This window comes from Eptatretus burgeri, chromosome 17, assembly GCF_056783735.1.
Source record: "Eptatretus burgeri isolate ZD-2024b chromosome 17, Ebu_testis_v1, whole genome shotgun sequence".
Classification (NCBI taxonomy): Eukaryota; Metazoa; Chordata; class Myxini; order Myxiniformes; family Myxinidae; genus Eptatretus; species Eptatretus burgeri.
Window position 1 is genome coordinate 11,609,616 of NC_140977.1, and position 27,672 is coordinate 11,637,287.

Consider the following 27,672-nt stretch of genomic DNA (forward strand, 5'->3'; position numbering starts at 1 on the left):
GGGCGTGGCGTACACACTTGATGCTCTGTTGCCGCCATTAAAATTTTGGAAGAAGAAGAGTGTTGTTTACATGGCTGAAAGCAGCGTGGTGGATAATCATTGCGCCGGTCCGCGGGACTCTGATGCAGGATCCGTGGTATGGAGCCCCGAGCTGGAGGTTTGCCTTTTCCACGCCATGATCGGCCATAAACCCGTCGGTAAGTTTGAATGGGTTTCATTTCCATCTTTCACGTGTTTCATTGAAGGTTCGAAGTAAAAAAAAAACAAAAACGAGCAAAGCTGCTTCAGATCTCCATTAAACGGATGAGCTTTATTGGTTGAGAGTACTGTGTGTTAATCGTCATGGAAACGAGGTGCGCTTGACGTTCTTATCGTTTTACCCTAATACTCGGAATAACTAGAAAGAGCAATCAAAGATTGTATACCCTCACTGGGACTATTTATAGTACGTATTTTGGAGACGTAATGGCATTCTTCTTGTACCGTACGTACTTTATAGACATCACAAACTCCTGTTCTAATTGTACGTACTTTATAGACATCACAAACTCATGTTTTAATTGTACGTACTTTATAGACATCACATACTCCTGTTCTGATTGTACGTACTTTATAGACGTCACATACTCCTGTTCTAATTGTACATACTTTAGAGACATCACGTACTCCTGTTCTAATTGTACGTACTTTAGAGACATCACACGCCTGTTCTAATTGTTCGTACTTTATAGACATCACATACTCCTGTTCTAATTGTACGTACTTTATAGACATCACATACTGTTCTAATTGTACGTACTTTATAGCGAACGCAGTGAGCTTCATACTTAACACGTGCACATGAGAGAATAGGAAACAACAACAACACAATACCCCTGGCAATTTGGAGTCCGTGTCGTTGGCTATGACCCTTTTGCTTCCGTTTTTTTTTTGTTTCCGGTTTTTGTCATGGGGAATGATGCATGCCGGGAGATAAAGGCATCGTCGGAGACATGAAAGACCCAAATAATATCAGACATGGTGTATATTTCCTCCACTGATTTTAATAAAGATATCTCCCGCATCATCAAAAAAATCATTTTTAATCGTGATTTACGTTATTTGATCGCTGATCCCGAATCCAGGCCGAAGCAACCGGAAATTGCGTATACAGTTGTGAACTCCAGGGGGAGTACTCGGTAGAGTGAAAAACCTCCGCCGCCAATACTGCTAGGTCACTCAAGTGAACCTGGTATCCTATTCATTCAATTTGACGTCAACAGTGCTCACACAGTTATAGTTTGCAACTTTCCCTTTTACTTTTAACTTTTACATACTCAATTAATTCGTCATAACTAGATTCCTTGAGACAGAAATTGATTTTACGTGGGTATATCCACCTGAAGTTCCAAAATCAGCCGCAATTATAATTTTGGCATGTTTTTTGTTGGAAATCACTTATAACATGTAGAAATGCAAAAAAAAAACAAACAATTTTGTTGAAAAAAAAAAAAAGTTGCAAAAATTTTTTTCTCTAACAATTTTTTTTTGGGGGGGGGGGGGTGTTGGAAATCACTTAAAACATGTAGAAATGCAAAAAAAAAAAAAAAATTCAAATATTTTTTCAAAATGGCCGCCATAGTGGCCATATTGCATTTTGGACCGAGTCCAAAATCTAATGGCATGATCCTTGGACCAGACCTAACCCCCCCCCACCAAGTTTCATCGAAATCCGTTGAAGTTTTTCCGTAATACTGTTCACAAACAAACAAACAAACAGAAAGGTGTGAAAACAGTAACCTCTGATCTTCGATGGCGGAGGTTAACAAGTTATAGGTAAAGTCAGAAGCGAATGTAAGAAGAATACGTTCGCTTCTCGTATTATATTTTTAGCCACGTCTGAGCTCGGCGTTGTTGTTCTTGTTCTTGTTCTTGTTCTTGTTCTTGTTCTTGTTCTTGTTCTTGTTCTTGTTCTTGTTCTTGTTCTTGTTCTTGTTCTTGTTCTTGTTCTTCTTCTTCTTGTGAAGACAAAACCTTTCGGACTCTGCTCTTTTATATACACGATCCGGATCTCCTTAAATACTAAACACTTGTACACATCCTCGCATTGAGGGTGCTTTTTGAGAACGTCTATCATGAACTTTTAAATATATTCGGACATTTGCTTTTAAGTTTCGAAAAGTTCACGTTACTATTTAAAGACTATTCCATTTAATGTATTGCAATTTCGTAAATGCACTATTTTCTCGTCATGAATGACAATCGTCCATGACGGGTGTCGCTATTGGCTCAATCAAGGCACGTGACGAAATATCGGAAGTTGTTGTTGTTCTTCTTCCTGTTCTTATTCCTGTTCTTATTCCTGTCCTTCTTCTGGTGAAGACAAAACCTTTAGGACGCGGCTCTTGGACACATTTGTCCTTGTTTTAGATGAGATCCTGTTCTAGGCAGTGTAGTTGTCGTTGTGAAGGTAATGTTGAGGATTTTTTTTTTTTTTCAGATTACATCCTGTTCTTGGCGGTGTAGTTGTGAAGGTAACATTGAGGTAATATTTACTTTTGCAGATGAGATCCTGTTCTCGGCGGTGTAGTTATTGTAAAGGTAATGTTAAGGTAATATTTCTTTTTTCATAGCAAAAAGACTTTCATTTGATATATTTAAGAAGAATTCTACGTTCGCTTCTCGGCTTTGCCTACTCCATATTTCTTAACACGTGCACATGAGAGAATAGGAAACAACAACAACAACACAATACCCTGGCAATTTGGAATCCGTGTCGTTAGCTATGACCCTTTTGCTTCCGGTTTTTTTTAAAACGCTGTGCGGTGTATAAACACGATTGGGTTTTATTTCTATCTTGTGAATATTACTTAACGTGTGCACATGAGAGAATAGGAAACAACAACAACACAATACCCTGGCAATTTGGAATCCGTGTCGTTGTCTATGACCCTTTTGCTTCCGTCTTTTTTTTTTTTTTTGCTTTTTTTTTGTTTCCGGTTTTTGTCATGGGGAATGATGCATGCCGGGAGATAAAGGCATCGTCGGAGACATGAAAGACGCAATTATCAGACGTGGTGTATATTTTTCCTCCACCGATTTTAATAAAGATATCTCACGCATCATCAAAAAATAATTTTTAATCGTGATTTACATTATTTAATCGCTGATCCCGAATCCAGGCCAAAGTAACCGGAAATTGCGTATACAGTTGTGAACAAATTATAGGTAAAGTCAGAAGCGAATGGAAGAAGAATTCTATGTTCAATCTCGTTTTAATTTTTAGCTGCGTCTCGCTTGCGAGAGGGTGGCTCTAAGGGAGCTCGGCGTTATTCTTCTTCTTCTTCTTGTTCTTCTTGTTCTTGTTCTTGTTCTTCTTGTTCTTGTGAAGGCGGCAAAACCTTTCGGACTTGGCCCTTTTTATATACAGGATCCAGATCTCTTTAAATACTAAACACCTGTACACATCCTCGCATTGAGGGTGCCTTTTGAGAGCGTCTATCATGAACTTTGAAATATATTAGGACATTTGCTTTCGAAAAGTTCACGTTACTATTTCAAGATTATTCCATTTAACATAATTTCGTAAATACACGATTTTCTCATCATGAACGACGATTGTGCATGACGGGTCTCGTTATTGGCTCAATCAAGGCACGTGACGAAATATCAGAAGTTGTTGTTGTGTTTTTTTTTCTTTTTCTTCTTCTTCTTCTTCTTGTTCTTCTTCTTCTTCTTGTTCTTCTTGTTCTTCTTCTTCTTCTTGTTCTTCTTCTTCTTCTTGTTCTTCTTCTTCTTCTTGTTCTTCTTCTTCTTCTTCTTGTTCTTCTTCTTCTTCTTCTTCTTGTTCTTCTTCTTGTTCTTCTTCTTCTTCTTGTTCTGCTTCTTCTTCTTGGTCTTCTTCTTCTTCGTGGTCTTCTTCTTCTTCTTGTTCTTCTTCTTCTTCTTCTTGTTCTTCTTCTTCTTCTTCTTCTTGTTCTTGTTCTTCTTCTTCTTCTTCTTCTTGTTCTTCTTCTTCTTCTTCTTCTTCTTGTTCTTGTTCTTCTTCTTCTTGTTCTTCTTCTTGTTCTTGTTCTTGTTCTTCTTCTTGTTCTTCTTCTTGTTCTTCTTCTTGTTCTTCTTGTTCTTCTTCTTGTTCTTCTTCTTGTTCTTGTTCTTCTTCTTGTTCTTCTTCTTCTTCTTCTTGTTCTTCTTCTTCTTGTGGAGACAAAACCTTTAGGACGTGGCTCTTGGACACATTTGTCCTTGTTTTAGATGAGATCCTGTTCCTGGCGGTGTAGTTGTTGTTGTGAAGGTAATGTTGAGGTAATAAAGATATCTCCCGCATCATCAAAAAATAATTTTTAATCGTGATTTACATTATTTGATCGCTGATCCCGAATCCAGGCCGAAGTAACCGGAAATTGCAGTCTCGAGTGTAAGAAGAATTCTACGTTCGCTTCTCGGCTTTGCCTATTACATATTAGACGTCACCTACACTCGTTCTAATTGTACGTACTTTATATACATCACCTACACTCGTTCTAATTGTACGTACTTTATATACATCACCTACACTCGTTCTAATTGTACGTACTTTATAGACATCACCTACACTCATTCTATTGTATGTACTTTATAGACATCATCTACACTCGTTCTAATTGTACGTACTCTTTAGACATCACATATTCCTGTTCTAATTGTACGTACTTTATAGACATCACATACACCCGTTCTAATTGTATGTACTTTATAGACATCACATACTCCTGTTCTAATTGTACGTACTTTATAGACATCACATACTCCTGTTCTAATTGTACGTACTTTATAGACATTACATACACTCGTTCTAATTGTACGTACTTTATAGACATCACATACACTCGTTAACATCCTCCATCAAAGATGGATGGAGGTTACTGTTTTCACCCCTTTCTGTTTGTTTGTTTGTTTGTTTGTGAACAGTATTACGGAAAAACTCCTCAAAGGATTTCGATGAAACTTGGTGGGGGGTTAGGTCTGGTCCAAGGGTCATGCCATTAGATTTTGGACTCGGTCCAAAATCCAATATGGCGGCCAATTTGAAAAAATATTTGATTTTTTTTTTTTGCCTTTCTACATGTTTTAAGTGATATCCAACACCCCCCCCCCCCAAAAAAAAAAATTGTTAGAGAAAAAAAAAATTTGCAAATTTTTTTTCAACAAAATTTCAATTTTTTTTTTTTATTTCTACATGTTATAAGTGATTTCCAACAAAAAAACATGCCAAAATTATAATTGCGGCTGATTTTGGAACTTCAGGTGGATATACCCACATAAAATCAATTTCTGTCTCAAGGAATCTAGTTATGACGAATGAATTGAGTATGTAAAAGGGAAAGTTGCAAACTATAACTCTGTGAGCACTGTTGACGTCAAATTGAATGAATAGGATATCAGGTTCACTTGAGTGACCTTGCAGTATTGGTGGCAGAGGTTTTGCACTCTGAGTGCTCCCCCTCTAGTTCTAATTGTACGTACTTTATAGATATCACATACACTCGTTCTAATTGTACGTACTTTATAGACATCACATACACAGCTTGGTTGGCCCATTATGTATGGATAGACAGACAAACGGACCCAAATGGGTATACCCTCTCTTCTCTGGTGCGGGGAACGAGGAAATTCGACGTAGGAGGCCGTTTGGTTCATCATGCCTGTGCTCTACCAACCTCATTAAACTGGAGAGTTCACAGAACACCCCTTACCCTGTGCAGTCTGGAGAGAGAAAAAGGACATGGGCATGAAGCGTGCCGCAATGGCGTCTCTTCTTTCTTTTTTTTACACACCGGGTTTCCCATGAAACCCAGACGGAGCATGGAAATCCCATACGAACGAAATTGCGGAACCTTACTCGGTGTGGAACCCCCTGCTTACCCCTTGGCTCACCCGAAGCTGGGGTCTTATTCGCTATCCCTTGGGGAAGCCGCCCCAGCTCTACTGCTAACTAGTCTGTTACTGGTGGCTCCCCCGTATGCATTCGTCCTTCCTCTTTTGTGTCCATTATATGCGCAACTCACACACTCACTGCACTCACCTCGCTCATCGCAGACGTGCACCCACTCCCACTCTCACCTTCTCCCACACCCTTGCCAGAGCCATGCATTTTTGACCTCCCGGCGCTTGCCGTGGTTCGCATACCGGCCATTCTGTCTCGACGACTTGAGGTGTGGGTTCGGGCAGCTCACATGCGGGGCTTGCACACCCCCCCACCCCCCTTAGGGAGAAACCCTGTTCAGATCTTCATTTTCTGGAGGACCTCTTGCTCCCCACTTACACCATTTGTCTGTCTGCATATCTAGTGTTGGTGGCCCCAATGCCCAACTCCGCCCCGTGATCATGCTACTCTTCAGCACGGATTCCTCCACCTGTGGGGTCCCACGTACCTCGCCACAAATCCACCCCAGCACGTCCTTCATTCAACCTCTTCTCTTTCACTTCATTTCTGCTGGTGCTATTCTCTCCAACCGACTCACTAGGTCTTTGCTCTGTTTTTTATTTTTATTTTCTCTCTGCTCTCACTCTAACCTCTCCTGCATGGCTTCCTTTTATTTTCATTTATCCCTGTTCCTGTTTTAACTTGTTCTGTTTTATTCTGCTCTACCCCACTTTCCTTCTGTTTCTAATTGTTCATGCTTCCCTGGCCTCCACCTGGATACCTGCTTTCACGCTCGCCTGACCGACTGCCATTTCCTGTGCACCTACCAAAGATGCTGTAAGGTTTCCCGCCGTGACCTGCTGCTCCCCATGGACACCCTCAATTTTTGCCGTCAGCTCGTCTTGGCCCGCTTAAATTTTTCTACCAAGCTGAGCCTTCAGCTCTGCACCATCAACCATCTTGTCCTGCCTCAGCCCGGCTCCCATGTTGGCCATCAGCCACTTGAGCATGACCATCAATTTCTCACTGGTATCCCGCTGCTGCGGTGACACCGGCCTGCAGCTCCCCACTGTTTGTTCATTTGGGGGTGAATCTATCAGGCTACTGGGTGAGAGGGGCGACTTCTCCATACCCTCTAAGTGTCCCTCGACCTCCATCTCTACTGGGGCCACTGTGGTATCCATGCCCTGGGCCTCCTCATTTTGGCCACCTTGTTCACGCCTGGTGATTTTAATTTAGCGTTGATCTTGCCTCTGCAATTTTGCTTTGAGGTGTGATTTCTCACACCTCAGGTCCTCATCTCACTCCAGAAACCAATGTTGTAGTTGTCCTGTTTCTCGGTTTGAATCCAGCGAGTTGTCTAAATAATACCACAGTGGTCAACCATATCGGAGACCACCCACCACCCCCAGCCGGATCTCACGTCCAAATGACGCGCTACCATTCTGATTGGGGACACTGAATCGGTTGAGCGCTGTGATAATTAGCACCTCCATCTCGTATTCAATTAGTCCGAGTGAGCCTGAGATGTATGACACCTCATTGGTATCCCGCTGCTGCGGTGTCTCAGGCTCACCATCTTTGTAAATGCGATAGGAGCCAATTGATCCCTCAACGAGCTTTCCATAATCACTGATAAAGACCACAACCAGAAGTCACCCTGAGACCTGGTAGACTGTCGGACCCTGCTATTCGCGGGGGATACGTTCCTGAAAAATTCCGCGAATAGCGGGGCATTGTTTCAATGGAAAATGGGGGGATAGGTTCCCGGCGGTTCGTGCTTCATGAGAGAAAATCAAAAATCGCATGAAAAACCGCGAATGTCAAAGGAGGTCGCATTTTATAAACCACGAATATGTGGGGTCCACAAATTTAGCGAATCCGTGAAAAGCAGGGTCTGACAGTATTTGATTATCAAAAAAGTGGAAGGAAACACAAGAAAGCAAGCGATCAATGATGTAATTGCAAAACCTCTTTACACACTGCCAGTCTGCACCCACAATGCCAACAAATGAACGGAGATTCCTTAATTGTACAACTTGTTTCTGGGCCCAATCATTCACACCACAATAGTGGGAAGCATAAGAAAGAAGAGTTTCTATCGCTAGCCCAGTTCCGTGCGTCTTGACCCAGAGAGGAGAAGAGGGTGTGGCTCGGGCTGCGGCAGGAGCGAATGAAGCGCACATCTCTCCTTCAAGAGCCTTCGGGCTTCTCCTATGGCGTCCGTCCTGGCTCTGTCCTTTTATGCCCTCGGACTCGGGCATCATCAATGACACGCCACCCCCCTCCACTCGCTCACCTTTGGCTCACGCGCGGCTCAGTCTGTGGGCAGTGAAGCCCGTTTGCGACTCTTGAGCCGCCGATCTCTCAGCAGACTCGGTCTGGCGTTGCCAGCAACTTCATTTTCCCGCCCAGCTCGCGCCTCAAGACCGATAAAACGCTTCAAAAAAAAAAAAATCAGATTTAAAAGATGAAAACATTAATTTTGGGGTCAAAAAGGTTGCGAATGTTAGATACAAACCTTGCGAGATGGATGCATCATCAAGCTATTACATAAGCGGTGCATAATCTAATATCGCAATTAATTACTTCACGTTTATGCTGTGACATGCCAAGGATATAACTGAACTATATTTAGCAGAGTTAACCCCCCAGTGGCCATTTCCACAACAATATCTTTCAAGAGACGCAGATGTTGCAGAGTTTTAAAAAAATACTTGCATTGGGGCAACGTCTGTGATCGTTACAATGTCTCTGTAAAGTTCATCAACACTTAATTTTAGTTTCTTCATCTTATTTGCCAATTAATCTGGATTCGTATCCAAACATTTCCAGTTCAAATTGTCTTCAGATTTTTTTTTTTTCACTATAATTACCACAATGTGACTGTAGTCATTGTGACCACCTGCTCCTGTTACTCGAACTTTTAGTTTATAACTTGCATGTCCATAAATTATATATTAATTTTTTTGTGAGAATATTTACACCATCATATATTCTTTAACAAGTAAAGGTACCTGGCTTTGCCGGGCACCGCCGGGTCCCTCCTCCCACCTCTTCTCCTTCCCCTCCTTCCACAAGGGTACCTGGCGTTTCTGGGATCTAACGTACATCTACTGGATTACGACAATTGAGCACATATTTAGAGACAAACATGTTATTTATCAAGCTGCAAAATATTGAACAGAAATGTCAACAAAATTGAACAGGTTATTGTAATGCTTTTGGGTCGACAATTTTGAATGTTTTTCCATCATGGGCCAGAACATGTAAACGGATCAAAATCGCTGGTTTTAAAAATTTTGCAGGATGTGTATATATTTTTGTATGTATATGTATATGTATATGTGTATATATATGTATATATATATATATATATATATATATATATATATATATATATATATATATATATATATATATATATATATATATATATATATATGTATATATATATATATATGTGTATATATATATATATATATATATATATATGTAAAAAAGCCTTCGCCATCTGGTTTAATTGATAAGTCAAGAGCTAATTGGTTATTCCCTCCATTCACAGGTGAGAGATGTGTGTGGGTCTTCATTTCTTTATTTATACATTGACTGCTTTTGACATTTACACGTGGTATTGTTGCTGGCCAGGTATCGGCCGCGAGCACGACCGCTAGATGGAGCAGTAGAGTCGGCTCCACCGATCACCTGGAATTTATAGGTCGTCACCCCGGATAACTCCGGAGCCGACGGGTCCCTTATCGGACTGAAGTTCGCCACTAGGTCGACCATGTGGGGTAGGGTCGATTGCAAATTTCAATTTACCTAACTACCGGGGAAATTCACCCTCGACGATGCTCGTACGGAACGAGCCGCCAGCGTACTCGAACCGCGTCCCACCCGAGCGGACGGTCACCGAGCTTTCGTCGGTCCAAATGTCCCTTTTACAGCGGCAACAGCCTGGCTATTTCTCCAACATGCACCGTGTTAAACCAGTAAAAGAAAGACAAGAACGAACCGATACATTTAACAAATAGGGAATTTATTAACAGTCATCGGGGAAATGAGGGGAGCACGTAAGGAGCAGAGCTATCCGATTAATATACAGTAAATGAAATGCAAATAATGTACAAGGCACTTAACAGTTGCTACTTAAAGACGGACACACACACACACACACACACACACACACACACACACACACACACACACACACACACACACACACACACACACACACACACACACACACACACACACACACACACACACACACACACACACCCCAATGGTCTTTATTGAAGGTCTCCAGCTCGAGGACAGGTGAACTGGAGACCAGAGCCTGCGCTTGGACCTGTCCACCTTATGTGGTCTTCGACGATCTGGCTCTTGGGGACTCGAACCCGCAGCAACGATGCCACTCTAAGCACCAGGGACGGAGGAAAAGCGTCGGACGCCAGGTGGACGAGACGAGTCGATCTCCGGCACCTCGAACCCGATCACTGCCAAGCCGACCAGACCAGACGAGTCGATCTCCGGCACCTCAAACCCGATCGCTGCCAAGCCGACCAGACCAGATGAGTCGATCTCCGGCACCTCAAACCCGATCGCTGCCAAGCCGACCAGACCAGATGAGTCGATCTCCGGCACCTCAAACCCGATTGCTCAACCCTGACGCTGTTTCCAAGGCCCTGGCGTTTCTTGTATTGTATTTCTCCTGCGGGCTGGGGTGCCTTGTGGAGGATCGCCGTCTGAAACATCTCGCCTCCCATTGGTCCGGGTTTCGTGAGAAAGTCGATGTCTGAGACGTCTCGCCTCCCATTGGTCGATGGTTCGTGAGAAAGTCGATGTCTGAGACGTCTCACGCCTCCGATTGGTCGAGGGTTCGTGAGAAAGTCTATGTCTGAGACGTCTCGCCTCCCATTGGTCGCGGGGAACATTCCATCTTTCTGGGGCAGAGTCGGAGCTCTGGTGGCCGAGGAAACTCCGCCCACGTACGTGGTCGAACTCACGTAGACAATGGCGTCAGTTTGAGGACGTGAGGTGAAGGCGTGTTGTTGTTGTTGTCATAAGGGGTGTAAAAATCCTAACTATTAAAATATCGCACAGCGCACGTACATTTAATTCCCATTAGACAAGGGAAAAGGGAGCTATCTATCCACATTTACTTATTGATATAACTGAGCTATAGGACCTGTATGTTGAGTGCAGTAAACTTCCAAATCCGTAACAGTATATGCTTTGGAGCCTCATTGGTATGCATTGCTGTCTGCGCTGCTGCTAATGATTCGCCAAAAAGCGATGAAACCGGTCCGGTAGCTGAGGATTCACATATCAGCTACCTCAGCTGAGGATAACTGAGGTAGCTGATATTTAAAAAAAGCGATTCTTCACAATTGAGAGGCCATATTAAACTGATTATATGGCACGGTATGTCAAAAAGTTGCAGGCGGATTCGGATGAAACTTGGTGGACAGATTGGGTGTGTGGCAAGGACAAATTGATTCGATTTTGGTGAAGATCCGGATCTGGATAAGAGAATTACTTAGTGTTTTTGAGTGATTCTTCACTATTGAGAGATCGGGCCAAAAAGCGATATAGTACTGTATAGCATGTTATTTCAAAAATTTATTGTGCCCGATGTGTTCTCGTAGATCAGGCATTACGTGGTGGAGGTATGCGCTCTACCTCTGCTCTCTGTATACGCTCTACTGAGTGCCCTTTTAGTTTCTTATTTAACACTTCAGGACTGGTCTCCCATATCCACCTGGGAAATTGAAAATCAGCCAACATTACATCAAAAACGTGCAAAAATGGATCCCCTTAATCACAGCTTAATTGGCTTACTGTACTTCCAATCATCAGCAAGGTCATAGAATCCATCATAGCTTTTCACCAACAGCTCATCTCAGATCGTCAATTCGGATTTAGATCTTGTCACTCTGCCTTGGACATGCTACTTCTACTCTCCCAAAAATGGTGGAGGCCCTCAATATCAGACATGTGATCAGGGCCGTCTCTCTGGACATATCTCGAGCTTTTGATACAGTCTAGCATCCCGCCTTGCTCTCCAAACTATCTGCCTATGGAATCCAAGGCCAACAGCACTTTTGGATTATTGACTTCCTCCCCTCTCGCGGTCAACGTGGGGCTGTCAACGAGAGCTTTTCATCTCCTCTCTTTCTCTGTCAAGTACCCCAAGGACCTACATTGTTCCTAATCTTCATCAATGATCTCACTGACTGGAAAATCCTTTATCTCTTTGCTGATGACTCCACTCTCTGCCGTGACATTTCTCATCATTCTGACGGACAAGACACATTTGTCCTTGTTATTTTATACGATGCCCCGACATTTGCAGCATTTTTCAGCAATGTATTCCCCACAAATAGCAGGGTCTGTGCGTGCGTGTGCGTCAGTCACACCTTTTGGCTGTTATGGTGACCATCGCCATGGATTATGTCTCATACGGTAAAACTGTATAATCCGTAAAGAACAACCGTCCGTCTGCCACCCAGACGATTGTTCCCGCTAATGCAAACCATTCAACCAGAAGGCACATGTGATGCAATCGGCGGGAAAATCGAAACGTGTGGAGTGTGAACGGCACTCCCCCGATCTCCATTGGACATAATGATGTGCTTGTGGAGACATTTTCTAAGGTGGTAACCTTTAAAAAAAAAAATATTTTCCTTGAACTCCTTTTTCACCCTTGAGAGTTATGCCATTAGATGGGCAGTGACATTACTTAAAATTGATGTACAGGTTGTGTTTGAACTATTTTCATTTATCTTTTAATAATTAGCGAATAGCACATTTGAAACGTCACGTGACTCCTTCGCCGCTCATGATAACATCCTAGTTTACAGTTATTTTCCACATCTGATACCATAGTTGACTGTTGGAGCTCCCCATATTGATATCCGGGTTGAAATTTAAAGTGGGTGTGTAGACTGCAGATGCGGGACCTCCGCCGGAGGTTTCGTGTGCACTCTGTGCAGAGGACACCGCAGGAGTTTCGTGACACTTTGCGCTGGCACGTAGGCTGAAGCCTAAGTCTTTGGTGGAATCTACTTGGCCCAGTGGGTTCATTAAATTAGAGAACTGATACAGGCAGGCTGACGACGACAATTATAGAGATATAGGGATTAGAAGACCTGATTTTGAATTGACAATCTGTGTTTATTTGGTTTTCACAATTGGCAGACTATGGAGTAGAGCCTTCCACTTTCCTGCCTCGTTGGTGTTGATTGAGCAATGAAAGGAGTGAGTGAGTGGTGAGTTGTGTAAAAGTGAGGTGTGTGACCAAATTATTTTTTCCGGGATTTAAGATTGAAGGAATGGTATAGTGTGTTTGTGAGTGTGGAGCAATTACATCCCCCTGTGGAGACAAACTTTCACCTTCATTGGCATTAGGTATAAGTGGGGGTTCAGTTGTTTTGGAAGAGGAAGAGGAAGACTCACTTAAAGTTATCTATTTATTTTGTGGCATGCAAAAAGTTAATTGATGGGCTGGGTTTGTGGTTCATCGGTTACGGGATGGGCCAAGTACCCACAAGAGGACTCGTGTGCCAGAGAGAACCAGGAAGGGCCCCCCACGACTTGGCAGTCAAGGAGGGTCGCTTGGGGAGGAGTGACCTCTGCGGCGTGGGATGCGGTATTTTGAATTGGGCATAGGCCTGTAAATGGAGCCACACTGCCCAACCACGATATTGTGTGGACGCACAGCTGAAAAAATTTGAAAGTGCAGGCTCAAACTTGTTGGGGCACCAACACGTGGGAGGGCGGTTACATTGGTTGCACGGAACAACTACAGAGGGCAGTTAATGTTCAATGAGAACATGTGTTTTTTTATGATTGGAGGTTGGAGTAGGGATGGTTCCCACTTTGTACCATTTTGGATGCCTGTGGCCACTGGGATAACAGAGTTGGGTAATTGGATTTTGCCATGACCCATTGTGTCCCAAATTGTTGGTGTAGGGGTCGGCACACCCCAAAAATTTGGGCTTTTTAATAAAGCATTGTATATATGCATCTATTCTCAGAGATGGTGACAGGTGGTGGCTTGTATGTATGTTTACAAGTAATGAATTGTGAGAATGTTTAAAACCCCAAGTAAGGTGCATTGTGGTTAAAAAAAACAAAAACAAAAAAAAATTAAGTGATCCTATATCGTTTAATCGTGATTAACTTTGGGCGCTCAGAGGAGTAAGAAAAATCGCATCGCTCCAAGCTCCGAATTTGAAAATAATAACACCCACAAAAGCGATGTACACAGCGATTCATTGGTATGAAGATCATGCATTCAATGACACGAGTGAGGGGGGGGAAAAAAAATTGAGCTTTTTATTGTGCAGAAACTGGTGCGGCCTGTTCCAAGTCACAGCGTTGTTGAGTAGGCTAAAACAAAATGGCAGTTTAAGACCCCAGCTCGGTGACAGCGTGCTGACCAAGATGGTGCACCGCCATCTTGGTTAGGCTTTTTGAGGATGAGCACCCCCGTTGATCATCTTCAAAAGGGGTGTTTAAATTTAACCAAATATCCAGTTTTCATTGAGGCACTCTCTTGGAGTTCCCTTGGTATGAACGCAAAGGTTGGGGCCACTAAGTTTCATGGTTTTGGAGGAGATACACCGACACACATGCACGTTATGATTAAACATGCTGTATGTGTATCTCTCTTCTCTGGATCTTCTGTTTGGCATACGGATACATTGAGTTGTGAAATTATTTCACTCCGTGCATGTTGAGATACAGACCTTAGATCTTCAGAAAAGGTATGTTCATGCTGAGGGTGTGTGGAAAGCTTTTACACCATTAATAATTATCTCACCGTTGTTTGGAAGGGCAGGATGCCATCACAGACCAGTTTGCTGTTATTCGTCCGAGGCCATTTATTCCCGATACGTAAAACACTCGGCAACCCATTCCCACAGAAAATGGACTTTTTTTTTTTTTTTGAATGCTCCATCTAATCATCATGTAACTTTATTTAAAAAATAAAAATAAAATTCTTTACGGATCAGCGGCGCTCCTTTGTTGAATGTTTTATGTTAATCGCTCAAGCAGTTGCTGAGAAGACGAATTTAAAAGTGAAATAAAGTTGAAAACGTGAGGGCGGAAGGAAAAAAAGAAAGAGGGCCCTGGACGACGTTCCACAACATGGTCCTTGATGGTGGTGGATGCCTATTACAAGTTTATTTATTTGTAATTCATTGCTTCCTTTATTTATTTGTTTATTTGTTTCCGTCAAATGTAAAAATAGTTTTTCAGATGCTCATTTCGCAGGCACAACCTCTGCCTTTTTGCACCGTATGCTTTGAAATGGTTTTCGGTTTGACTCGCGTACCTGCTCGTCTCTGCCCACTTACAAGAGTCCAAATCGAAATCCTGCCTTTGCTCTGGGGCCTTCAACTTGAAAGCGTGAAATCCCTTCCTGTGCTGTTGAGACGTGGTCATTTTGACACGTTCATTGTTGAATTTTGCCAATGTTTCGTTTCTTGGTTTTGGTGGTATAGCGGTGTGAGTATATGTATATGTATATGATTGTGACGGTAACCCGAAGCGAAATATTCCCACAGGTGTGAACCGCCATTTTCATATGATCTGCATCCGTGACAAATTCAGCCAGAACATTGGGAGGCAAGTTCCTTCCAAGGTGTTGTGGGATCATCTGAACACTTTCTACGACATCCAGGCACTGGTAAGTTGTTCTTCTCACCGAGTCGCACAACGAAACATTTCAAAACAAAACTTGATATTTATTTGTATGCTGCGTCCGTCGTGATGTCCCCCCCCCTTTCCTCCACCGCCCCACCTCTCTAATCCTCTAACTTGGCCCGTTGGTAATCTTGAATGTTCTCTTCAAAGTACTGTTACGGATCCGGAGTGTCGGGATTCGCACCCGACTCTTGATAGCCAAACGTTAGATTCGGCGCCACCCTCACCACCGCCGTCTCCGGGGTTTATAACGCCGGCTGGCTCGGCACAGGCCTCGGGTCGCGCGTCTTTAATCGCGATACCAACGTACCCCTGGACCTTACCAGTTGGGGAAATAGACCCCGGTTACAGACTGGTTTTGTCAGATGCCGAGCGTTTTCTGCCAGTCTGTAACCATTTTGGTTTTATATACCAATCGAACGGATTGTTCCTCGACGCGACACAAATTAATCCAAAGCGGCAACTTCATACAAATCAGCCAGATTTCTTGGGGAACATCGGGGAACACAACACAAGCAAAACATTCACGACAATGTTTTAATTATTCTACAACCCGTTCTTAACTACGGAACTACAGATTACGGGTTTTGAGGGGGTCCCTCCCGAGATAAGCCTTAAACGACATGCAGACAAGACATAGACAGCATGCAGACAAGACAGAGTATTTGATGTTTCATGGATGAGAGGAAAGTGTCAAAAGCACGAACGTCGCTCGAAAGAAGCGGATGTCCACGGATTCGAGCCCCCAAGCTCGAGCACGCCACGTGGCAAAATGGAGCTCGTCCTCCTTTTGTCGCAGACCTCACGCACACACTCTCACGCGTTCAGACCCCGCTAGGTCGACTGCACCAGAGCGAAAGATACATGATGGTATGCTCCAGCTAACTTTTCACAAGGTCCAGCATATACAAGTCCAGGCCTGGCCTGTTCACCAGACAAGGCCCAATCGAGGTGCCGGGCTCTGGCGGGCTGGATCCATGGGATTCCAAGACGTCGTGGAGCCATGAGGTGAGTCGGGACAGTCAGTCAGAGGCTCCGTCGTTTCTCTCTTACCTTCCCGGCGCACGCTCGCCTCGAAGCCCGACTGCTCAACCAGCAGATCGCGCCTCCACACCCGTCGTTTCTTGCCTTCCCGGCGCACGCTCGCCTCGAAGCCCGACTGCTCAACTCCGTCCTCTCAGTTTCTTACCACTTTCTCTTTTCGGGGCACGCCCCTTTATGAAGCCGACAAACTCCTCCCCTTAGTTTCACTTCCTCTTTTTGGCCACTCCCCCTCTCAGCGCTCTGGGCGGAGTCTCGCCCGGAGAGAGGAAGGAAGAAGAAGGATCTCTCGATCCACCACCACTGCACAAACAAATAACAGCCTGTGACACCTCCCGACACACATGTAATGTCAAATTACTGAACAACCCGGCTAAACATGCATTTAATGGGGGATCTCGGCTAATCCTATATTTAGTAGCATACAAAGGGCCATTTCCGTAACAGTACTTTTGTGTTGAACAGCTGTTGTGTACGTGGCAAATCTCCCGCAAATGGGAAGAACATGAGAGGGGAAACAGGAAAAGTGGTGATTGAATCCTCAACGTGGCCCAGAGGAGGAAGTGTAGAAACTCGAGTGAAGGCCCCTCTTCCAGTCTTCCAGTCAGTTACACCACGCAAAGTATGGCACAGCATGTCAGCGGTTGTACCAGGACACTAAGCTTCTTCCAAGATGCAGAGGTTCGAGAAGGCGAGGGATGTGTGAGGCTGCTCGAGTCAGGATGGCAGAGGCATTTGGTGTGGTTGGTGCGCTTGGTTTGAATTGGTGTTTCAGTATGGTTGCACAGCCAGTCAGTTGAGGGTGAATTTGTTGGCGGGGGGGGGGGGTGGTGAAAAGGTGTGAAAAACGACCTGTTGCAGAGACTCCATGAGGCCTGACGAACCTCACAGTATGTTCTGCAGAGGAAGGCAGCGATGCAAGCATGCAATCCTCACCACCGTCATTCACGCTGTCACTACTGCACACCACCACGTGTTTTTTTTGGGGGGGGGTCTTGTCACCTCCTATTATGTCTTGCACTTTGTGGTGTGAGTGCTTAAAGTAACGGATAAGTCGCTGGAACGACGTGCGAGACGCGTGGGAAGTTGTCACAGCCATTTATGATTGTCACTATCCGTGTAAGTGTTTGATTGTTTCTCTTCTTTGAACGAGCATAACTGTTATTTCTCTTCTTTGATCTAGAATGAATCTGAGGTTCTGCCGTTTCCCAACACTGAGTGGCCTTTCTCCTTACCGGAGGAGATCAGGGCTGTGAGAGAGAGGAAGGATGGTGAGCGTCACAGGGTTCTTCTTGGGTATGCGAAGGAAGCCTTGTGATTAAATGCCGATTACCAGGGCAGCTTCCCAATAATCAAGCAAACTGTTTTCCTGGATTGGGAGGTTTTAGATTGGTCGAGGAACCTACTGGTAGGATGGTAGGTTATCTTGACTTGACTTGAGTAAAAGTGATTGTTTAAAAGCGCAGCAATATCTTGTCATTTGCAGTTGCAGTGAAAGGAGGGGAAGGTTTTGAGGATGTGGACAAGCCCAGGCAACCAAGTATATCTGCAGAGGAGAGTAAGATGGCGGAGAGCGTCTCCTCGGGGGTGAATCTGTCTACCTCGCTATCCATGGAACATTTTATGTTTTATTTTTCTTAATTTTTTGTGAGAGCAAGTGTTCGCCATTATGACCACCTCCTTCCCATCCTGCATGTCTGTCCCCTTCATCCACGCCGCACATTCTCCATCTCGTTATCTGTCAATTTAACGAGGTAACGGCGTGGCTCCTCCCTTATCATGTCGATCGTAATTTCAACTCTAGGTCCAACACTTGGTCCGATTATGACATTTTAGGGATAATTGTTGATTATTTTTTGAAGGTTTCCTTGCATCGAACGTGATGATCGCTCACCTTGAGAGTATTTGTTCGAGCGATTTCACTCTCCGACGAGAAGGGCACTCGGTAGAGCGCACACCTCCGCCACGTAATAACTGATCCACGAGAACATATTGGGCCCGATACATTTTTGAAATATCATGGTATCCAGCACTATATCGTTTTTGGCCCTGTCTCTCAATGGTGAAGAATCACTTTCGAAATCAAATAAATCTCGTATCCAGATCCGGATTCGGATCTTCACCAAAATCTAATCAGTTCGTCCTTGTCACACACTGAACCTGTCCACAAAATTTCATCCAGATCCGTCAACAACTTTTTTGAGATATCCTGTACACAAACAAACAGAGAAACAAGCAAACAGCTCGAAAGGTGGGAAAACATAACCTCCTTCACCTTCGGTAGCGGAGGTGTAACAAGCTGTTACCAGAGGTGATGCATTCTGGGGGACAGGTGGGTGACCATCTTATGCAGCATGGATTATCGCAGCGCTACCTGTGTGCTTTCTCGATCACTTGTTCTGTCGCTTCTTCACCTTATAAACAATTAAGTGAGGCATAAGTCACATTTGCCACGGCGTCCGTGGGGTCTACAGAATCTACGGCCATTAGCAATTGTAGGGCGGCCGCAGTATTTCCACGGTCACACAATGTAGCAGTCACATATGTTTTTATTTTTCAGGTAGCCGCACGGTGTATTTATAAATTGTGGAGACTGAAAACGTGGGGGTGCCGTACGGTCTTTGATTTGATGTCGCACGGTGACCTTAGGGCGTTCCTGCGGCGGCCATAGAATTTTCAAGGCGACGGCAGGTGGGCCCTAAGGCGAACGTGCGGCCAGACGGACGGTAGCGAGTGGGTTCTTTTTCTTTCTTTCTTTTTTACCAGTTCTTTTGTTTCGGCTTGTCGAATTGCTACGGCGAACGTAGAAATGAAAAAAGTTGTAACTCCGCGCTATAATTCCACGGCGACCCCTACGGCCTGTAAAATATAGCCAAATGGCATAGGGCCACCCTGAGGCCACCGCAGAAACTCTGCGGCCGCCGCACGTTTCTCTCAATTCAGAGGGCGTACGGCCGCCGTATCCTCGCCGTAGAGCAAATGTGACTTAGGCCTTACCAACATGTGAGGAGTTGTTCAGACAAATTCTCAGCGGGGTGTCTGCTTCCCGACTGCCAATAGGGTGCTCCCAACTATTTGAGTGATAAAGCTGGCAAATGAAATAATTTGTGGATTTGGGGTGTGACTGACTACTAAGGGATTTACTTTTCACAACAAATTGAGCTATATTTTATAACCTGACCATATAGGCTAAACCCCACCTTTTTGGGGGGGGGAGCGGGGGAGGAGGAGGGATTGGGGGGGGGGAAATTACTCTCTTCGAGGTTTTTTTTATTCCCCCCCCCCTGCTCAAAGAACAACTTTTTCATCAAATATACAATGTTATGAACGTCAGTCATGAAGGAGAGCCAGAAGGTGATGGTGGTGGTGGTGGTGGTGAATGAGGGTGAGTGATAGGTAGAAGAGGAAAGGTGCTTGGGTTTTTTCATGAATCTTTATTTATTTATTTCATTTATTGATTTTTTTTTTCTTGGTATAAATAAATCTGAACTTGTCGAAGCTAAATGACATGCTGATGTCGGATCAGAGGGGAACAGGGAGACAAAGACCGCACATATGAATGGGTAAGTGATAGGTAAGGTTAGGGTGAAGGGAGAGGAGGTTCAGGTACAGAAGAGAAGAGCAGAACGTGGTGAGTATGGAAGAAAGCATGAGGTGGGTTTTGTTGGGGTAACACCACAGAAAGACCATAGGGAGGGGCACGGGACACCAGATACGTGGATCCGGTTCCACGGACGAGAGACTAGAGGGATAAGGAATGGAGGTGAGCACCTTGTTCACCAAGGCAAGTGACCTTAGTTGGAGCAGGGTCCGACGTTAACTCGTGCTTGACATATCGAAGGAACAGATAAACTGCTACAGAGACCGACTTGACCCAAGTGACCATAATGCTTTTGTAGATGATGAGGAACCTGTGGTTTTTTGAAGTTAAAATTAGTTTGATCTTGAGCTCTGGAGTGGTAGTTAAACTTGACTTGCCATCATCCATGTATCGTTACCCTCTTTTGAAGCGATGCAAAATATTAATTTTTTTTAAACTATATTTTATTATTGCTCTCCGGGTACCGACGAGCGTCATGTAGAACGGATTTTTTCTTTCTACACAGTCGAGGCTCATGGAAGAGCAAGGGGATTGAGGGTATGGATTGACGTTGGGGCAGCGGAATATCTCTTAGACACAAAAAGCAAGGAAATGGATGAACAGGAAAAGAGAGAAGGAAACGCTGCAACCAGCAAGTTAAAAGGGTTGTGTCACAAAGAGGTCATGGGGGGAGGAAATGACGATCATGGATATGGATGGGAGATTGTTCAGCGTTGGTATGGATGATGGGGGGATTGAAAAGAGATTGTCAAGACCCTGTGATGCAACCCCTACCTGAGACCCAAGAAGGAAGAGTGGGATAGTCGGCTCGAGACTCTAGAGGGTGGTTCCTTTTGCACGAAACTATCCCCATGGCCAACCCCACAAGGATGTGCTATTATTTGGGGCCGAGTAGTTGTTTTGGTGGTGGTGGTAGTAGTAGTAGTTGTAACTCGTAATCAAAAGTCAGAGAAACATCACAGATTTTTCTGCCTCATTAATATTGGTCTTTCGAACCATTACATATACACCGTTTCCAAAAGTATTGAGACAGCACACCAAAGATTATACCCTCCCAACCTACCCGTATACATTTTACCATGCAGTGTTGCAAAACAGCACGTCCTTTTATAAAGGTGTGCGGCAGGTATTTTAACTCCACTTTCAAGTGAGATGCTCGTGCCATTCATCATTATCTCAATCTTTCTTTGCTGTGGTTTCATTTATCATTGTTTATTTTTCTTTTCTTTTTTTTTTTCCTCCCTCATTTCATTCTCCATCCTCTTGTTCATCCAATCCCTGATATATATGTGTATGTATATATATATATATATATATATATATATATATATATATATATATATATATATATATATATATATATATATATATATATGATTTTAATTGTCAATTCCATATTAATATTGTTCTTCCCTCCCCCCCCCCCACCCTCTCCCTTAAAATTGTTGACTTATATTTTTCTTCCCCCTCCGAACCCTCTTCCTTTTTCTTTTTTACAGAACTGGCGTCGTGGGAGGGGAGGGAGGGGAGGGAGGGGGGTGAGAGGCGGAAGCGTGGGCGCCCCAGCAGCTCCACGGGGACAAGTAGCAACCCCTCAAGTCCTGGGAGTGTTGGGGGGGCGACCGTTGTTAAACGCAAACGTTAGTGAAACCCCTTCACCTCGTCCTCCCACAGCCCCACGTCCTTCATTGCCCACGAGTGCCTTGACGAAGAAAAAAAATTAATACTTAGTGATTACTTCTGTCCTGAGCTGCAGGATTTTCTGTTTTGATATAAAATGTGGTTGCGATTCATAACACGCTGCGTTTTGTAGTTGTCAGGGTACCTTTTTAGTTGTCCACTCGGCCTCGTTTCTGTTTGGATTAACAGCGGCCTACGTTTTGTCTCTTCCAGCAAGTTCTAATTTGCCTGAATCCGCGAGGGTCTTTCTTTTAATTAATTTATTTTTTTACAGCATTACAAGCTCACGGTGGACCCTCCAAGTGTGATGGAGCCATATGTCTCTAGTGCGCCTGGTGGGAGTGAACGATGCAGCTTGTTCAGTAAAAGGATCGGATGGTTATAACTTGTTAGGATGTTCCTTCGAAATCACGGGAAGATGTGATTTGAAAGAGTTCCTCGATGGCCATGAGACGCTGATCCAGTTTAATTATTCCGATGAGAAAAGGAAAACGAGTCGTGACACACCTGGCGTTCCGAACGAGCTCAATGGAGCCTTGCTTCTCGATTTGCCAGAATTCCATGCGAGCTCGTGCTGATGAAACCAGAATCGCTGTCTCACCTTCCGCATCACCTTGGTTTGGGTTTCTGCTCATGGGAAATATGGAGTTTAGTTCCAGCTCTCGCCTGAACTTGCTTGTTGGAGACGAGATATACGTGGGCTCATTTAAAACCAGCCGATTGTTTGCTCGGACATCTCTTCTTCATTTTGATTCTGCCCAGCCTTTTCACCTCGCCAAATTCTGAATGGATGGGAGAGGTTATTTATTCCTGATTCGTGAAGCGCCCTCCAAGCCGACTTTTGTGGAACGCTGAATTCTCCATCTTATCATCATGTAACTTTTGTTGTTAAAAAAAAATATATATATATATTTCTCCACGGGTCGATGCTCCGATGTTGAAAGTTTTACATCAATTGATGAATCGGTGGTGGAGAAAACTAATTAATAGATGCGAATCAAGATGAAAAAGTGAGGGCCTCTGCAGACGTTCCCACCACATGGTCAAGGATTGTTGTGGACGTCGATTACCATGGTAATAATGGGGTGTGCTTGTTTCAAGGCTGTACCTCTGGGCAGCCGACTTTGTTGTTGCACCACCACGGGGCCTATTTTAAGTTTGCACCTCTTTTTTTTTTATCCTGCCCCTGTGTGTTCTACTTTAATGCAGCACCCCTCTGCAGGCCGCCGTTCATATTGCGCTCCGGAGTATGAAAGGGGTCCCCCAGTGATGTACCCCGGCGAGATTCGGCATTGTTAAATGATCCACCTTATTTGTGTTTTTGGTTTGTTGTAGTTCCTGTACATTTATTACTCCTACCTGGGAATGTTGTGGGTGGTAATTGTATTGTGTGGTTGATGCAAATCTTATTGTTTTTTTTTATATTTTTTTTGATCATGTTGTGCACAACTTGTCTGTATCGTTGATGTTCTCTTGTGTGAATATGATGACATCTGAACACGTGTAACAGTTGTCTGCTCTTTCCCCCTTTGGTTTTGAAATTCCTTCTGGACGAGTTTGAATCTCGAGTCCACCACTGCGTGACGTGTGCCCTCGCCATGTGCATGTTGTCGAGGCGTTTGCCTGACCTCTCCCTGATTTGAGGGTACGTAGCATCCACTTGGTGGTGGGAATATCATTCCTGAATATTGCTTATTTGTTGGAGTTTTGAGACGTGATTGTTGACCCTGAATTTGCTTAGAAAAAGAAAAACTTTTGTTCGTTTTGCTGTAAATAATGATTGGGGGGGAGGGGGGGGTATTTTGTTTTCCCAAAATCGGAGGACGAGGAGAAGGTTGAAGGTTTTAAAACTTTTTAAACCTTGTTTGGAAATGGATATAAATATCGATTACAGGATGTATGGCACGAAGGATCGAACCTTCCAAAAATATGGTTTGATGTTTTGTTGACCTCATTCAACGAAGTATTGGTTTACTGTGAACTGTTTTTGGGAAGGAATGACTGTATTCGATGGTCTGTGTTACTCTGCGCTTGGATGTTTAAACGTGGAACATAAAAAACATTGGATCTCTCTTGTGGGGAACACACACAGCGGTTTTATACATTTTTGTCACCAACTTGTTCATGTTCTGTTGTTGTTGTCTGGAAGTTGTTGTTTTTCCACATTTTCCATGACTTGAATAAATTGATTTACCGTGATGTCATCGGTGTGTGCCAATAATTGTGGTGGGATAAAATGGTTCGGGTAAAACCGACGGTCCCTTTCAACACGTCATCAAGGATATTATGACAGACCTGGCTGCTCTCGGATAACTCCAAGAGTCCAAGGTGTCCATAAAAAAATAGACCACGAACGCCGTCCACAACACTCACCTCTGGCCAGGTATTCGCTCCAGTGTCGGTTCACCATACCTGTGAGATGACTGAAGCAGATGGGGAACCGTGTCGGCGGCTGTGCAACGGATGTTAATTGGCCAAGGGAACCAACGTTACGAGCCACACTCTATCGTCTCGTCTATCAGAGGCCAATCAACTCTGGGTCAATGGCCAATGTCGCGATCAAAGCAGGACAGGACAAGTCAAGATGGTTTCAAGCTTGTTTTGGCAATGGCAGGCAAGTAAATATTTACAACATGTATAACATTGCCATTACCTCGACGCGACATGCCTGCCCTCAGAATTCTTACAACAGTCATTTAACACTTCTACACAACATGGATCCAGACCCCCGAATAAATGAGAAGATGTAGAGGTGAGAAAAGTATCTGGGATGTTGTGGCCCTGACACACCTGAGTTTCCACCCAATGACCTGGCCTGATGGTCCTTGGATTCTCCTCCTCCACTCTGCTTTCACTCCCTCAAAGTGCTGGATGGTACGGGTGACTGCACACGAAGGTGCTCAGTTTGTGCTCCCGGGGTTCGGCGCTCAATGGTATGGGTGGCAGTTCTCGATGGGAGAATGGCTGGCTGTGAAGTGAATTGAGCCACGATACAGCCGGGCAACGAGGTGAGGCAACCGAGTCGAAGTGAGGATGTGTTGGGCGTGAGGTGAAATGATTGAGGGGGGAGGGGGTAATACGAGGACGGGTAAGATGGAACACGTATTTGAAAGTTAATGGAGCTAGCGATACGAGAGAAAGAGAACCACACGCACACAACTAATCAAGCGGCATACACCTGTACTGATAAAGCGGATGTACGGGGATTTTGAAGCGTACGTACAGAGCCATCCAAGCATGCACTCGTCGCTAATAAAAGTGAACCGTACTTCTGTGCCATGTCGGATATGTCTAGCCCTTTGTCTACACCTCTCCACACCATGGTCATCACCTGCTGCTCAGCCTCACAGCTCATCATTCACACCCACAAAACTTTTGGGAAAGGGGGAGGGCTGATGTGCCTGTCACTTTCAGCTGGTTCCTCACGTCATGCCGTTTGTGCACAAACACACACTTAACGCTCTCATGACCAGTCCATGTGTGGCGTGTGAGGAATTGTTCAAGTCCAGAATGTAAAGATGAAAGGACATGTACTTAAACTAACAGTCACAATGCATATCTATCAACATAACTATAGCTTATTATTCAGGGCTGTACAGAAAATAATATGAGACGTAACAAGGTTTAATCGTATGTGTACGTGCTTTTATTTCCGTCAAAGAGGTGCACGAAGTCTTCTCTGTACGCACAACCGTAACACTACCCCCACCTCTCCATTCGGCTTTCGTCGAGGCTGTTTCAGTTTCTTCCGTTCCTCTTTTCTCCTGCTCTTTCTTCCCACTAAACTTGCACAACTCCCTTTACTCGAACCCTGTTTTAGTTTCTCATCGCATTCCTATTCTAAAAAAATATACACTGTGTTGTGTAACTATGGCTATTCATCCTATCTTACAGCACAGCGTATAATTTATATCTGGATAACATCATTCGGTACTGTATACCTGAACAGAATAGGAAAAGGATAACTTGGCCAGGTGGGCACTCTCTATTGCTCTTAAGGGCCCTGTCACACCTTGACGTTTTAGCCAGCGTATGGCAAGGTATCAAAATATATGTAAAACGCTGGCGTACACTGAACTATTGATGTTTTTTTTAAGTTTTGGGCGTATAATAACGTGTTGGACGTATGCATAACTTATTAGTAAGGTACACAGAACGTTTCAATCGCATATAGATAACTTATACCAATGAATGCTGAGTGTGTTGTCGGCGTTCACAACCTATGCCCAACGATAGTCTAACTTATGCATAGCGCGCGGCAGCGTATCGCCGACGATCACGTGGCGTAGGCTATTCATAGGCTGCGGCTCGACGATTCAAATCATAACCGCACTTGACATCGAAGTGTGAAGCGGCTGTCATACCTTGACGTTTTAGCCGGCGTATGCCGACGTATGAAAAGCTTGCCGAACCAAGCTGGCACACGTCGAATACGTTATGGGTAAGTTTTGTATACGATAAGAGCACGCTGGCATATGTCGTAGTACGCTGGCATACGTCGTCATACGTCGAGAAATTTTCAGCATGTTGAAAATTTCTCGACGTACTCGGCGTATGACACACGTTCTGCATACGCTGGCCATAAGTTGTAGGCACGTTACGCGATCATTGACATACGTCGACACACGTTACTTGTAAGTTACTCATAAGTCGAAACATGTCGAGGTAATGGTTAGCGTCAGTGTTCCAGACTCCCTGGTTTTTTTTTTTTTTCTTCGGTATGACGGTGATGTTGACACTTCGATTTCTAGTGCGGTTATGATTTAAATCGTTGAGCGGCAGCCTATTAGTTCTATTATATTATAACCGCACTAGAAATCGAAATGTCGACATCACCGTCATACCGAAGAAAAAAAAAACAAAAAAACCAGGGAGTCTGGAACACTGACGCTAACCATTACCTCGACGTGTTTCGACTTATGAGTAACTTACAAGTAACGTGTGTCAACGATCGCGTAACGTGCCTCCAACTTATGGCTAGCATTATGCGGAACGTGTGAGTCATATGCTGGCATACGTCGAAACATTTCAAGCATGGAAAATTTGTCTAACACCTCGGCGTACTACGACGTATGCCAGCATACTACGAAAAAAGCCAGCGTACTACGACGTATGCCAGCGTGCTCTTAACGTATACAAACTTACCCATAACATATTCGACGTGTGCCAGCGTTTTAGCCAAATTTTGCATACGTCAGGCATACGCTGGCTAAATCGTCAAGGTGTGACAGGGCCTTAACAGAGTTGGTTGTCTTCAAACTGACCCCCACTGCCTGGCATTGACCCTCTCTCCCCATCAGCCTTTATTGGACTCTTCCAGCTTGGAAGGCCCACCATTACTCACACAAGGGCCACATAGCCGCTCAACACGTGGTGAGTCTCTTTGTGGCCAATGTGACCCACTTCAGGTGAACAAAAAGGCCCACTGGCCACAATGCACTGGTGCGATTACGTGGCCGCTTGATGATGGTATCTCCCCGACCCACGTGGTCCATGTTGAACAAAGGTGAGTCATCTCGGCCCTCACTGGCCTCTTTCAAACAGGTGGCTCATCGACTTCAATGATCCAAACACAGCAGGTGAGTGGCATGGCACCAAGGCAGCATGCACACATGATAGGCTTGCCAAAAAGTGAGGCACGACAGTGCCGGCAGGTGTTGTATGCCGCCCTTGCTGATACTGTTCTTGTCCCTGGCATCATGGAGGCAGGAACGTGCCGTAGCAGCAGATCAATTGGCCGGCTTCAGCC

The 27,672-nt window shown here is 44.3% G+C and overlaps 1 protein-coding gene across 4 annotated transcripts; it reads left to right on the top strand.

Moving 5' to 3' along the window:
• LOC147009319 (MRG/MORF4L-binding protein-like) lies at window positions 1-24,122 on the top strand. 4 transcript variants are annotated; one of them, XM_085862155.1, is made up of 6 exons: window positions 1-197; window positions 15,463-15,584; window positions 17,826-17,913; window positions 18,129-18,229; window positions 21,743-21,883; window positions 22,198-24,122. In XM_085862155.1, exons 1-6 carry the CDS (start codon window positions 71-73, stop codon window positions 22,306-22,308), a joined length of 690 nt encoding a protein of 229 aa, XP_085718281.1. In that variant the 5' UTR covers window positions 1-70; the 3' UTR covers window positions 22,309-24,122. The 4 variants fall into 4 exon arrangements, with proteins under 4 accessions (XP_085718281.1, XP_085718282.1, XP_085718283.1 ...); XM_085862156.1 differs by having other exon boundaries at window positions 18,129-18,200; XM_085862157.1 differs by lacking the exon at window positions 21,743-21,883.
• The last annotated feature ends 3,550 nt before the right edge of the window (window positions 24,123-27,672 follow it).

Bases quoted from the DNA above. Each gene is read 5' to 3' on its own strand.
- LOC147009319 (XM_085862155.1), top strand. From the start codon at position 71: ATGGCTGAAAGCAGCGTGGTGGATAATCATTGCGCCGGTCCGCGGGAC. The intron at 198-15,462 runs GTAAGTTTGAAT...ATATTCCCACAG, and splicing joins GATCGGCCATAAACCCGTCG to GTGTGAACCGCCATTTTCAT. The intron at 17,914-18,128 runs GTGAGCGTCACA...TGTCATTTGCAG, and splicing joins TGTGAGAGAGAGGAAGGATG to TTGCAGTGAAAGGAGGGGAA.